At 40.6% G+C, this 16059-nt stretch overlaps 1 protein-coding gene across 1 annotated transcript in view; it reads right to left on the bottom strand.

The window, feature by feature from the left end:
• Positions 1-16059, bottom strand: part of LOC145993730 (protein O-mannosyl-transferase TMTC1-like) — a 647925-nt gene that overhangs the window by 365113 nt on the left and 266753 nt on the right. Inside the window, exon 3 of the mRNA XM_083129469.1 lies at positions 14850-14923. Within this exon, the coding sequence (XP_082985595.1) occupies positions 14850-14923 (74 nt within the window). The remainder of the gene's footprint in view (positions 1-14849; positions 14924-16059) is intronic.

The following is a 16059-nucleotide window of genomic DNA, read 5'->3' as shown; positions in this document are numbered from 1 at the left end:
AATAGCCTCTGAATGCGAATACTGTCGTTGAGTACCAAAAATGATTGTGGATCCTGCCCGGTAGGACCTAAATATGTAAGCGTATTTGTAGGTAAACACTTACAGTCCCTCTGGAATGGATTACATCACTGGCTAAGTTCACCGCGATCTTCTTACGAGGTGTAAAGAAAATACAGGCACTTACCATTAACTTTAACCATGTTTTGTAATATATATATACGTTGTGTACATAAACTCTGGACCCACTTTGAAGAATTTATTTGCAACAACCCATGAAATGTATCACCATCGGGAATACAAAATATTGTAGAGAATACATGAAAGTTTTTTACATGGCAATTTGGTTACAAATGCTCTATGTGGGAACCGTGGGTGACCCGACAAATTTCTACACGGTAATCAAACTCCTACCAAACACGGCTCAATGTGTCCTCTGTAACTGTGGCTGTTGCGTACTCGATTCTCTCTCTGTTTCACAACATCACGTGAAAGAGAAGGGACATAAACATGCTTCTTCACATGTCCCCATAAAAAAATCGCAGGTGATGATATCGGGGGACCTCGGGGGCTACTTCATCACACACTCGTCATTGTTTCCTGCACGACCAATCCAGCGGTCGGGAAGCTCTGCGTTAATACATACGAGAACAGCACGGTGAAAATGCGGAGGAGCTCCGTCTAACTGTAGCACACAGTTTTCTGAATCTTTGTTCAACAGCGGTATTAACCAATTGTGTAACATTTTAAGAAACGACTGTCCAGTTACAGTTGGTTCTGGAAAAAAGAAAGGGCCATACAATTTGTGGCGAGACAAATCACAAAAAAAGTTAACCGTTTGGAGAATTTTGCTAGTGTCCCACAATGGCATATGGGCTTTCCAGTCCCCAAATTCTACACTTGTACCGAAACACCTTCACACTTGTATGAAATGTAGCCTCGTCACTAAAAATTAGCGTATTCACAAAATCACCATCTATTTGTTGCAATGCACAGAAAAAATAAAATCGCCTGTCTTTATTTTGGGGGATATAACTTCTGTATTAACTGAACTCTATACGGTTTCATGCTCAACGTTCGATGTAAAAATCTTCCATACAGTCATTGTTGGCATACCCAGCTCAGATGACGCTCTCCGTGTAGATTTCGTGGGACTTCTCGTAAATTCTTCTCTCACTCGTTCAATGTCACCTTCACTCACGCCTGGCCTACCACCTCCTTTCTTCGCACACAAGCTCCCAGTGTTAAAAAATGTTCGATACCAACGGAGGATCGCCTTTCTGGTAGGAGGTTCTTTCCCATACTTGGTACTAAATTTCCGTTGGACATCTGTAGCACTTTTTGATTTCTCAAATTGTAGCACACAAAAAGCCTTCTTAGGTTGAGAAAGCGCCATGATGAATCTGGCACTCTCTATCGGCAGAAAATGGAACTACTAGAAATACCTGCAATACAAAGAAAAAAGTCAAAATAATCTACTTTGTTACTCGATAGTGCTAACATTTTGTCTACAATGTTTTTTTCAAAGTGGGTCCGGAGTTTATGTACACACTGTGTATACACAACACGTAATTACACCTTCCTGCACTCCTGCCTAGGGAAACTGTTTACATGAGGTTGCAGCTGGTGTTACAATAACACGCTACTATTTCTTGAATGAATTATATCTAGATCTGTAATGTTCCTGCGATAATCAATCGCATATCACTGCACTTCACTGAAATGCCACGAAGGAAACGCAGCCACGTTAGGCCAGCGTTATGCATAATTGCCCGCGACGGGACGGTTTCCGGCTGTTGGCCGAGTAGCTTCTCCACGAACACTGAAAAATGCAGAGTGCAAAAGATAGGACGGTAACAAGGCACCGCGCTCAGAATGATTTAACCAATGGGAGGGCAGGTTTCTTAAAACATTTGATATACCCAAATAAACAATTGAAGTTATACAGAAACAACTGAATAGCAAAATGAGCAACCGAAAGGTCTGTTATATATGAATACAAAAATATATAAATGAAAAATAAATCTTGGTTATTTTTTAGAGATAAATCTCCTACAGCCTCTGTACCGAGTTTCACCGCAATCCGTCACTTCGAACTGGGTCCAGAGAACTCTTAAGTTGGGGGACTTTGATTGTGAACACCCGGTGCAAAATTACTTAGGTCCACTGAATCCAAGTAATGAATGCAGCTCCCACATTGCATCGCATTCTAATAGACAGCAAAATGATTCACATCGCCTCCCCAACTCTGTTCAGACAGGTAACTGCTTGCTTTAACGCTACCAACGAAGATGTTTTTATACAAGACATATCCACAACATCCATGTTCGTGGCTTCCAGGCACAAGTGACATAATACCATGTTCTGTTACTCAAGACAGAGAAGCTATCTTCTCAAAGGCACGGAGCAATACAAGAACGGAACCTAATAAAGGAAAGTTGTCATGACAAGAGACGTACGTAAGACTTCTGTTTTCCAATTTTCAGTTTTCAAAAATAATAGAAAGGGTCTATTACGGAAATAAAGGAAGGGAGAAAATCCCTTCCGTTCGCCGAAAGCTCTGTTTCTATTAACCTAAAAGGGTCACGTGATTGACATGGGAAAAAGTATCAGTGTTCCGTTATGCATCAGAACCGCAAGGTTGCTATGGCGACTGCTTGTTAGAACGACGTAAAATATTTGCTTCGTCTTATTCCTTTTCCCCTCTGTTTCTTTATCTCGCATGGCCTTGAGTAAGCCTTCCTTTGAAATGATGCGATTAATATGCAGGGGGGGATCGAAGGGGTACTGACTAGAAATAACATTCTTTTGAAGGTTATAGCAAACATTTTTTGGCGTGGAAGTAACGTTTTAAATGCTTTCATATATTCCATTAGTCAGTGAGTCTATTTCGGATATATAATATGCACTGCACATGGTCGGTGTTTCATAGAATTTGTGCTAGAGTCGTTTTCACGTTCAGAAGAGACAACGGCGCTTATGGAGAAACCGCACAGTGTTGCCAATACAGCGCTAGCTCATGTCGCCGGGAAATGATGACCTTCCTTCACAATGAAGGTGTTACATATTTTGTATATATAATGATAATTATATGTAATTATTAACATTACTATTATACTGTGAACGTTACAGTTAGCCTTTTTACTATGATCCATTGCGATCACTACACACGCGAGTGTAATGCACGAATATGACACTTCAGAAATCACTTAAAAAAGTAAAAATCACTGAGAGCTCACACAACTGAAAACACTTTTTCGGGAGAGGGAAAAATTCTAAACAGACCAAAGCAGATCTCTCACACAAGTAAGGGGACCCTGGCACATGGGTTAGATTCAAGTTGCAACCCAAACAAACAAATGAGTTATGGCCCACGTGAACTGATAAGACGCGAATGACTCAAGCAAGGCATGTCATATTTCTATCTTGAAGCCCCATATGTTGTCACGTGTTGGAAAGCCTTTCAAGGGTTAATATGGTGTCTATGAATTTATGTGTACGTTGGAAACTGAAAGGTGATCTTCATTTCAGTATTAATGTCGACAGTAATGTAAACGAAAACAACGTGTATTTGCGACAGCACTAATGTTGATCACAACAGCAGCATTGGAAATAATTGTCAATTATTAAATTTAAGTAATTTCAATTCTATTATATCAAACTGCATGAAGTTCATATTTTTACTGAATGGAAATAAAATAACAACTGGAAAACTTTGTGATGATAGCCGGAATGCTGCGGTGAGTCGGCTCAAGATGGCCAGACAACGTCTCCTTACTTCGCGCGCGGTTCGGGTTAAAAAGAAACTCCAAATGAATGGAAGTAATATTTCTGGGAACCTTTGAGTGGTTAAAAAAATAATTTCATTATTTTGTCCACAACTTTGTCGCTGGAAGTTTTTACTTGGAATTACAGAACAAAAAATGGCCAGCGACGACATTTTCTACTGCACGAATATAAAAAATCTCCACATACTTTATTTGAATATTTTTTAATGCAAATATGCTTTAAAGTATTGATAAATTCTGAGTACCACCGTCACCTATGACAATTAAAAAACAGTGTCAATTTTTTCATAATGAAAGCTTCAATTTTACGGCATGTTTCAACGTTAGGAATGAAAACAATGTAAAAATTGTTTTCACAGAAAATTTGCGTTTTTAATTTATCTAAAATTATGTAAGCAAGTTATCAGTTTTTTGTGTTCACCATCGTATTCTCTACAAAATTTCCTGCAAAACTGCAGGTACCGATTTTACTTAAGCTAAATTTGTAAATCCAGAAATTTCACAACAGCGCGCTCGTATTTCCCATAAGAAAAGCATTGCCCATAAGAGCCCATTGTGTCTTCTGAACGTGAAAACGACTCTAGGAACGAAATTTAGTAGAAGTGGTCCGTCCACTCCAAGGGCGGCCGCAGGTTATATTCTCAGAGGGGCATTATTATAGGATCCACTGTATTACTTTATAATTCTGTAATTTTGTATGACAAATTTTGACATAGTGAAGTACCTGGTTGTCAAATCCTGCTCATCACTTAAATAAATATTATATATATATCATTATTATTGTAATTATTTTACAGTACCCTTCGGCACATTAAGACATGGAATAGAGGTACCATGAAGAACAGTAGATTAATCGGTCTCTGACTCTGATTGATATATATATTGTGAGAAGTACAAAGTGATAGGCTAGATGCTTATTTAAAGGAAACAAGGCAAATCCAGTTCCTATATAAATAGTAGACTCGAGACTGAACTTGTATATAACGCCGAAGTATTTTCAATTCAATTTGAATTTTATAATTTGTAAAGTAGTAGTAGCAAATAATAATGTAAAATCTTATACATCATCATAAATTCAAATTGTAGGTTTCAGCAAGATCAGCTACTATACCTCTGGCCTTATTAGACATGTAAGAATTGAGATATACCTATGGGAATATCTGGGAATTCTATAAGATACTAGCTGATTGCCCCAATCTGCTATTGGACAGGAAAATAATGAATTCTAACTATAGTGTAAAATGAACTTGGGGTTGAACGGCGTTTAGAGTGTCACTATTCATCTTAGCGACCCCGAAAACTATGGATTCCACACTAATATCGGTCGTTTTCAATCATTTTTGCATGTTACCCCTTCCCCCTCCCCCTAGGCGTGCCAGGGGTGTCTTACCGTCACAGTATTTCTTTCCCGATTTGTAAGTCATGTGTGTACCAAGTTTGGTCATCGTGAATGTCACCAATTAGCTTAGCAACTGCGAAAACTTCGACACTAATCTTGGTCATTTTTGACATTTTAATTTTCACCCCCTCTCATCCCCACTCCGATAGGTGATGAACTTGGAGTTGAACGACATTTGGAGTGTCATTTTTTGTTATGAAATATCGTATTAGTTTCACCACTCGAATTACATGAACACTTTCCAGAAATCTCAGGGGGGCATGTATCCCCCTGGCTCATCCCTGCGGGCGCCCTTGGTCCGTTCTGTTCTAAGTAAGATGTAAATTGTTATTTACCATCGCTTTTCGTATTCTTTCGTCTGATCGTGACGAAGAAGATTGTGATGATTAGATTAAACTGACGACTGACACTCCTAAAGAACACCAACGTTCAGGCTGGACTCTAGAATCTGGAGGCTTTGGTGGCGAGATCAAAAGTAGACCACTTAAGGCTATGATATAGAAAAACCGCTAAGATATTCCAAAACATGAAGAATTATATCTGCTTAGAATTCCTTCTAGCATTCATGTGCATCTTCGTGTGGTTTGCTTTTCGCTGTTATCTAAATACAGGGTGATTTACAGAAAACTAACCCATAACTTTCTAATTTATTTCAACAAGAATGTTGCTACACACAATTTGTTATGCCACAAATGTAGAGTAACTTTGGGAGATTACTACCCTCTACAGCAAATGCTGAAAATGTCATCCCTGCTGCTCCAAGCACAACGCAACACGTCGTTCCAAGTTACTGGCCGCTCGTTGGAGAACGCTGTTGTCAATAACATTGATCTCGTGTACAATGTTCTGCTGCAAATCGTCCAAAGTATGGGGCCGTGTGGCGTAAACTCTGTCTTTTAAGTAACCCCATAGGAAGAAGTCCGGGGTTGTCAAATCCGGATATCTCGGTGGCCACAGGTTCTTGGAAATTATCCGGTCGTCAAAAATACTTTCAAGGAGCTCCATGGATTTGTTCGATGTATGGCATGTGGCGCCGCCTTGTTGAAAATATCCTTAACTCAGCTCTAGCCTTTACGCAGCTTTGTGTCATTCAGTTGCTCAACAAACACCATGAAAATGTGAAGCGCGTACTGTATCCATGCAATGACTGAGCCAGTTTCACCGACGAAAGCTACCAAATTCTGCACAGCCGCGTACTCTCTTGAGGATGTATGAATCTCCCAGATGTCCTGCGTCATGTGAAACTTACTTGGAGAATTACGACGTATTCTTGTTTCAATAAAATAGCAAAGAAATGTGTTGGTTTTATATGAATCACCCTTTATTAGCAATAGTTTCTTGGGTATGTACGCCTATTAAATTATTCTAAATATATAGGATTAGATAAGAATGAGTGATAATATGGTAAAATTGATGAAGGGACACTCTCAACAAGCATTCATGCCCAGACGAGGATTCGAGCCCGGGACCCCTGCCGTTGTTGCACGCCTTGCTAACCCTTTTACAAAGAGGCCGGCGTGGATATATGGGAAGCAGCGAGAGCAAACAGCAGGAAGATTCACGTGAAAGCTATAAAAGGGGTTCTAAGGTAATTTTTCGACATCGACATCGGCCGATCCGGAAAGCTTCGGCCTTCGAGCCGGCTTATACACTTATACACATGTTCCAGTTCGCCGGTTTTGTTTTTGCATGGAGAATTAAACATCTCCGCAGAAAGATCTTGGAGGTGACTTAGTCACCACACATTTATAGTTAACTTAGGGGGAGAAAGACGGTTGAAAATGATCGGAGAGTGTTGCTGGTCACATCACCTCTACTAGTCCGAGATCGAGGATGCGTGGAACCACCCCTCAACACCCCTCTACGTGCTTTCACGGTATTGTGCAATATAAGGCTATCTTCTCTGCGCATACGGGTAATTGCAAGGAGACCTCAGGAGCTAGCGTACCTTGGAATGTCACTAATTGCAACCAGGATCAGGTAAACACATAAATCCATATATCATTTTAGATTAAAGTTTTCTTACGCGAAGCTTATATGCGGTTACACAAATTAACGTGGGATTCCTCTGCTGATATTAAGTTGAGTAATGTCGCAGTCGGAGAAACTCTTGTCTGCAATACACAGGTAGTAAACGGCAATTACACATGTCGACGGAGGTCTTCTCGTCCCTTTTTGCAAGGAACACAGGGACGAGGTGTGCACTCGGAATAGCAAGAAGGCGATGCACAGACCATGTAACACGGAGGAAAACCCAGACGGAGACGTTTATTGTACTGAAAGAAAATTGATGGCGTTTCGCGTCCGGCGTGCACACGAAGCGTGTTCCTTCGTCTCCAAGAAATAAACACGGCCGAAAGGAAAGACTGGCAGTTTATCTGCGGCGGTATCTTTATGGGAGGACACTGGTAGTTGCCCCGACACCTTTGGCGAAACGTTGCGAAGCACTTCCAACCCCGCCCTCCTTTTCTTCTCGCTGAATCGTAAAAGCTGTTCCCAGTGGTAGGTTATCTTCCACCTCTAACATACGCTCCGTGTTTCAGAATTTATCGTGATTTACATACCTTATCATCCCATGTTCATCTCTACTGCAGTTTTCTATCGTGCTAAAAACGACTAAATAAAAAACAACAAATATAATTGGAACAATTCTTGCCCTCCAGGACAATATTTCTCTTGGAACATGATATAATGAATATGGAATTATTTATTGATATGGGAGCTCAAACGTATGTTTTGCTTTATAGGAATCTTAATATATAAAAGCATTTGTTCTTACTGACTCATCAACACACAACGCAAAACCATGGACCTAGAAAGTTGAAATTATGACGAAAGCACCCACTAAGAACGGGCTATCTTAAAATCATCCCGTAAGAGGAGAAAAGGGGTCTTACGTTTTTATTTTGGTACGTTCCCAGCCCAAACCATTGGATCTAGAAGCATGAAAATATTTATACAATGAAAGTCTCACGCAGTGTGTATTACGCATCTCGATATGCTTGTGTTCTTCGGAGATCTATGGACTCGCATGGTAATTTCTGATAACCAACTGATAAGCAATATTTCATAATTTTGTGCAGCTCATTCATTCCATCTTTACAACGTGGATTGAATTTGACGATTTTGGTCTCATAACTCTGTACCATATGATGAACAAGCATATAAATATGATACGAATTAAGAGATGTGCGGGCGGTTACTAGTAGATCCTATGTTTTGAATTGTAATTCTCTAAATTTTAAATATTTGCTACATGCTTTACGAGTTATGCTGTCCAATGATATATAAAGAGTATTAAAATAATTCCATTAATATTTAATTGATTTTTGGCTTTATATATTGTAAACCAGTAAAGATTGCTGCGATAGTTCTTTAATTGCTCAGAGTATCAGGTTGCCTGACGCTGGTTCAGTCTCGGGGAGCGTGGTGGTTGTTTCTTACTTCTGGAGAATGGTTATTATTTGACTATCTACTATATTGTGTTCCTTATTTGGAGAAAATGGTGGTCTTTGGTGTTGGGGAAGGAAATGCAAATTGCAGTTGTTCCAATTAGTAAAGTTTTACGGGAGCAGGATAGAAGAAAGTGAACGTGAGTGAAGTTCAAAGATTTGACAGAATAATTTTCATTCTGGACGAGAGGACCCGTAATGCCAAAATGATCATGAGTTAGGGCTTTGTGCAAAATGTTAGATTTTTACTGCAGGACCCTTTCGGGGGATTGTATCGTGGAAGATAAATCACTGGAACATCACACAAATGACTAACGACCGTCGAGTGGGCCGGTGAGGTTCCCATCTCGTGAGTCACGTGAACAAGACAACCTGATCTTCAACTTGTACTGTGCTCCGACATGCATGGGCGTCCGAGGGGCCGATCATGTATTTAATACCAATTAGTTTAAAGTCAAGTTAATCTCGAAGGAGAAGATTGAAATATAAAATTGATTGATGGATTCAGTTTATTCTACTTCAGTTTTCTGCCCCTTTTTAACCAATTGCGAAGATGAGAATGAGTGATGGCCGGCCTCCGTGACGGAGTGATTAGCGCGCTAGGACGTTAGAGGTCCCGGGTTCGAATCCTGCCATGGGTATTATTCGTGAGCGACCGTTCATGAATTTTATCATATCATCAGTTATCCCCATCTTTGCGATTAGCCAAAAGTGGAAGAAATGCAAAGTAAAATAGACCAAATCAATAAATCAAGAATGAGTGATGATATGGTGAAATTGATGAAGGGAAACTCACAATGAGAGCCCACGCTTAGGTCTGTATTCGAACCCGGGATACCTCACGTAATGTTAACAACACCGCCACGAAGGTCGGCTGGAAACATAGACAGGAAAATTGAACTATACTCCGTCCCGGGAATCTCTGGAGCAAGAGAACGAAAGCAAATCATCTCTGCGCAAGTAGCAACTAGAGATGGTTCGGCCAATGAACAAGTGCGAAGAAGCGGGATTGCGTGGAGGTGGAAAGCGACTGTGGTTACCTGCCTTTGCAGGAGCGTGTACGGCTTCGCTCCGCCCACTCACTTTCTCCCCTTCTCCACCGTTATTCGAGGCATTGCTCTGGAGATACCGGGATAGAGTATAAGCTACCTTAACCACCGAGAGAGTTCTATCCCAACATTCACGTATACGAACTCAACTTGGAGTCGAATCTGTAGCCTCTTGTATACGATTGGTTTTATTTGCTGCCCACATAACACGTTCGATGCTGGAGCGATATTGGCCTCCTCCCCTGGCGACCGACGGCGGAACTATTTCTCTTGCATGAGATGCGAACAACACGTGTTCGATATCAGCCGAGAGCTTATAACAGAGTTTTGTTGTTGATCCAGCAACGTGAAGGCAATTTTGAAATTGTTTGCATCAGCGGCGCCGGGCTGTGGTCTCGAGAGCATGTAGAATCAGAGGCGAGAGTCGACGCGCTGACTATGCACCCCGCAGAATGTTACTTAACAACCCCGAGGCCTTTCGTTGGGATGCCAGACGGACTTCGGCAAAGTTGATTCTGACCTCCATGGTGGAGCGGTCAGAGTAAGGTATATGGGGTGATGTGGAGGTAGAGATCCACATATTCGTTATCTCGGCCATAGTTGGGCCCGGGTATCCATTGATACGAGGCTGGATGGACCTGAGAGCAGTGCAGAAACAGGGAAATGACTGGAAAATTTCCTGATCCACATCACCTGACCGGGTCAGATGGGGTCAGAGTAATGCGCTATAAGTCAAAGTTCCCAATTTCGAACCCTGGTTACAGCGTGGATGTCCCATTATTTAGGCTCATGCTAAACCCATGAAATGGAAAAGCGAATCGAAAATTACACAGAATCCATAGAAAAACATAGAGAGACGAATGAGAACTGGGTTCTGAGCTGTTGGTGAGATACGTTACTTAACGACCCTTTTCTTCTTTATCAGGTAAATCGTGACGATAGGAATGGTAAGTTTCTGGGTGGTAGCTGGACGATACGAGTCTCTATCTCGTATCTACATTCGAGTTGAGACCAAGACGAACTCGTAATAATCGAGATGAGAACCAGATCAGATCCTTTTATATGAGACCGAGAGTAAGTATCAGAGTTCTAGGTTTCATTTCAGACTTCGATAAAGACGAAGAGAGAGAATTTCGCACAAAGTGTGCATTTATTTCAATATGGGCACCTCATGTTGCAAGTAGAAGCGATTTTTGCACTTGATCATTAAGCTGGACTAAATGTGTTTTTTTTTTAAAGATAAATAAGACATTTTCAGATTTGCATTCATTTTATAGGGGATAAAATGCAACAACTTCAACTTACAGCTAATCAAAGGGAGTTTCTACTTTTGCCTACAACAAACCCTCTTTCCGTTCATGTGTTTTTCAGGGTCCTCGCATCTGTCTGGACCTAAACTGTCCCCCTTGCCCTTAAGGTAAACTTTCTCAAATGGACGGATTAAAGTTACAGTGGTGTAAGTCACTTTCTTAAAAAGAAAAATAAGTCTGACTCACAGCACTTTGCTGATCAACACAACAGCTGTTTCCTTTATCACTAGACCTTAAATTGTCATCTGTTAACAGTTGAATTAATCTGATATACTTCACGTTTTCTGTTAACAGATTGACGTATAAAGATCTGGTTTCTGAGTCTAAGTCATTTTTTTAAAAAGGCTGGACCTACAGTTTAAAATGGTATCCGAACCACTATGTGCCTCCATCGGGTATCGAACCCGAGACCTCTTGATTACAAGGTGACGACACTACCACTGCGCCATCGGGGAAGCTCTTTACGCCGTTGATAAAAAATTTGCATAAAATCGGTTCTGCAGTGCGAATTGACATTGGGTTTTAAAAACAGTCTCAAAAATACTCAAAACAACACCAAGATCTTATTTGTAGGACCAGCCAATACTAAAAAAACGTTGTTTCACAAAGTTGATAACCTTTCTTTGGTCAATTTTAAAAAATCTGAAAATTAAGAATTGTAAAAATGTTCTACCTAGAATGTATTTAAATTTCATCCCGATCGGAGTACACTTTATATTTATAGAATTTCAAAGAGAGCGGGCGTTTGGAAAACCGGCACATTTTTTGTTCTCAAGACGATAAAAGATCGAATGGATATTCAAAGAAAAATTTGGTTAGCTAAGCTTAACGCAGAACTGACTAACCTAGATTTTTATGTAACTCGTTTATATTTAGGTGAACTGGTTAGTTTTTACTTTTGGTCCAGACTCGAGAATATATATATTTTAATCCGTTAGTAGTAGATTCCTTAGCAGTGTTATACTTTACCACCAGAAATATACAACACTGCTTTGTATCAATTCACCTCTTCTTCATTGTCGCATCTATCTCTGCAAGCGGTTGTAAACCATAAAATGATTTGCTTCTTAACACCATTATCACTACAAAGAAAACAGTTTAGCGTTTATTTTCGAAAGAAAAAAGGGTTGGGTAAGAATTACAACGAACAAAAGACGATGCTATAGAGTTAACACTGAGTAAACTCCATCCCCAGGGCATATTTTTAAACCCTTCTACGGAGAAGAAACTCTTGCATCTTGAACACAAGGCTTCATATCAGAAGCAGGTGGTGGTTTATGTAAGTAGCGGCAGCACCGTCGAGTCGTTCTCCTTCCTTATTACCTACTCCGGGACCATTAACTGCAATTTTTCTTCTCCCGAGAAGGAATTTTTCCTCCGCAGCCGCCTCCATCATCATCAATGGAAGGCCGCCCCTGCGAAGACCGCGATGCAATATGTTCCCGTATTTAATAACGGCCTGTCTGAAAGGGCGGGGGCTCAGGGCATGGTAGAGAATTAGACCACATAATGACTAATATCTGGTACCCGTTGCGGAGCGCCTGGTGAAGGAGATAATGTTTTTCTGGAATCTAGTAGAAGATAATGAGTCATTGGTTTTGGAATCTTGCGATGGAAGGCACTGAACGATTGTTTAAGTAAGACTTGTTGAAAGGATATTTGTAAAGTCCTTAGGAAAATATTTTAACCTAAAAGGGATGGGGAGACAGGTGAGTGGAGAAGGTTTCATAATTTAGAACTGCATAATATGTATTCATGTTCAGATATTATTAGGATAATAAAATCAACAAGACTGAGGTGGAAAGGCATGGGGCGTCAATGGGAGAGGAAATAAGAGATTACAGGATTCTTGTTGAGAAACCTGATGGTAATAGACCAGTAGGAATGACAAGACGAAGATGGAGTGATAAAGTTGAGATGGACCTAAAGAAAATCTGTAAGGATGGATTGATCTTGTCCAGGATAGGGACAGAGGAAAGCTTGGGTTGCTGCAGCCATAAACCTTTGGGTTTAAGAAGACTAGAGAGTTGGTTAGTGTGTATATTTTGTCAGCGTTGTTGCGGTCCAATCTGTTAACTTTTATCCCTCCATCTTCGTCTTGACAGGTCTCTTACCTTCAGGTTTCCCAACAAGAATCCTCTAAATTCTTCTTTCGTTTCCCATTCGTGCCATATGGTCTGCCCGCCTAAATCTTCTTGATTTAATTATTTTAATAATATCTGGACATGAATGCAAATTCTGCAGTTCTAAATTATGTAACCTTCTCCAGTCACCTGTCTTCCTATCCCTTTTATGCCAGATATTTCCCAAAGGATGATATTTACAAAGGTTAAATGGATAGACAAATAAAGTAAAAACTTTCTCATTTATTTGTCTTAGGAAGAGGGGTTGCCCTTTTTTGCAGCTCCCTCGATTTCAATGAAACCTTCTGGATAAGAAAATTTCAGAAAATAAATTTTTGTTGTGCATCTACAGTGTGTATACATTTCCCTCTGTCGTGGTGAGCCTGAGGCAAGACTTTTCGGTACTTGGTTTGAGAAACACATAAGAATAAAAGTGATGCGTAAGATCGAACTCTATGGATGCAGGATGACGACGCGGTTTCCTTGTGGTACAGATGAGAGTTCCTCAGCACCGAGAGTCGTAAACTTGAGAGAATGTTCTGCGACTGAAAGTTTTAGCGTTTGTTCGAATCGTGAAGGAATTTATTCCCATTCTGCTTCGACAGCATCTCGGCAGTTCCATTTTTATATCAGCGTCCCAGGTTTAAATCCCCGACAGCTTCTTCTTACGATGCCATATTTCTGAGCGCGTATGCTTGAACGTGGGATTGTAAGCTTTTATTTCATGTTTTGGACCGCATTGCATGTCCTTACTTGAACTATGAATACGATAGCGATAGAAAAATACGGAATATGTCAGTTCTACACAGTATTTCAAGTGATTCTAGCGCAGAGAGATTCTAGTGCTATGATTCATTATATACGGTGTCCCAGTTAAAAGTAGCCATGATCCGATCAACAGTTACGTGCCAAGGATCATGAAAAGAAATGAAGCGTGTGTACTGATGACCTTGCGTACCTACCACGGTTCACCTTACAATGCACTACTCCATTTTACTGGTGCAAAATAGACGGCATTTGCTTCATAGACAAATTTATTTTAGCCTGGCTAGTTTTAACTGGAACACCCAGTCGTAACTGTAAGGTATCAACTCATCGCGTATACGGATCCACGTATTATGATCGAACAGTTGCGTAAGTTCTTATGGGTTTTATATGTTGTTAGCCGTTCACATCTAAGAGTATAGAGATGGTTAAATGGTCTACTAGGATTTGACCTAACAGTTTATAGTATTGTATGGATTTCTGATTATTTTAATTTAACAATTTCTACTACATTTTGGCTAATCGTGATGTTAGGAATGAATGATGATTGCATAAAACTGATGGCGGGGAGATCACAAAGAAAGCCCACACTAATGCCAAGACTCAAACCAGGGAACTTCTGCTTCGAGTCTTCAAGTCGACCATTTCACTCGAAACTTCTCCGCACTGCCCTTCTTTGATACCTTCACTAGTAGTCTTCTAGTAATCCCATTCTCCTTGCCAATTTCAGCATCTGAAACACAATTCTTCCTTGGTTCAGATATCATCCATCTTTGACATCCAGCATTTATCCACTCTCATAATTCCAAAGTGCCTTCTAGGACCGTAGTTGATATATTTCACTTATCTGGCTACAGAATAAACCCTCAACAATTGGCAGAGTGTTTTGGACATCGCGAGGTCTAACACTAAAATACATTATTTTTTTCGTAAAAAAATGAGACTGTATTAATAAGATGTACTCACCCGTGGTAAGCAAGGAAGGAGAGAAGAAAAAATACACAAGCCAGGACGTCCGCTCTGCCTACAATGCCCGTCACCTGGAAATAGTAACAAGAACAATGTGTAGTTTACACAAGGAACAGTACACTGGACTGTTTTAACATTTACATAATAAACATATGACTCGATATAGAGTTATTACTCTCGTTTCAGTGCCCCATTAAGTTACAATATCCTCTTCTGTACCTCTGTGATGGCGTGTGTAAGGTCATAAGGAAATCTTGGGAAAACAGTTAAGAGCGTAAATGTGACTAAAGGGAAGACAGGTGTGGGTATGTTCTGCGTTAGGGTGTAAAGTAGGTCCCACGTAGAGGGTACAGTTAATTTAACTTAATTTGACAGTTTATATGCGTGTAGTTGACAATTATGGTACAAATAGTTTGTGAATTGACACAATACAGTCTCACATCCCTCTACTGAAACATGTGGTTCTTTCTACGTTAGATTATCGTATTTTATTCACATTATTCAAGGGGGAATTGTTGTATTACATTTATAAATTTATTATGGCCTGCCCTGCAGCACAATGGCAGTGGGGACGTCATGTTTTGGGCTCCAGCTACGGGATGCGTGCAGGTTTGAGTCTCCTGGGGGAAGCGTAACAACTTTTCTCTTGAGATTTCGGCCTGTGTAGAAGACCAGTGGCCACCCACCATCATGAGGAAATTGGGGAGCTACCCAGTCACGGGAACTGTGGATTCGTCGTGTTGACCACACGTCAGCTGGTTTGATGATCTCCCACCTCGGCAGATGAGAGTGAGGCCGCAGTCAGCAGGTAGACTCTGTGCTCACGGGGTTTTATATTTACAGCCCTCCACGGTGGCGTAGTGCTACCTTCGTCGCCTGGTAATCAAGGAGTCCAGGGATCCCACTTCAAACTAGACCCAGTTCCGATTAACCTACCTGTAGATAGACTGAAAACAAACCAAAAATATAAACTTATTTATACTCGTACAATAAGTTCATCCCCAGGCATTAGTTGTGTTTCTTCCGTTCTCACTTACTTTTGTAAATTGTTAGTTTACGTGGTCTCCAAACGTTTGCTCCAGAGGCAGAAATTAGTTGGAGTTCGGGATAATTGGAGAAACAGAACGCTTTGATAATTGGAAGAGCCTCCCTCAACTAGCAAAGAGTGCGTCTGCAGAGACCTCTACTTGCAATAAGCGCCACCAGG

The sequence above is a fragment of the Lepisma saccharinum genome, chromosome 10 (genome assembly GCF_977018435.1).
Source record: "Lepisma saccharinum chromosome 10, izLepSacc3.1, whole genome shotgun sequence".
Classification (NCBI taxonomy): Eukaryota; Metazoa; Arthropoda; class Insecta; order Zygentoma; family Lepismatidae; genus Lepisma; species Lepisma saccharinum.
This window is presented reverse-complemented; position numbering and strand designations above follow the sequence as displayed.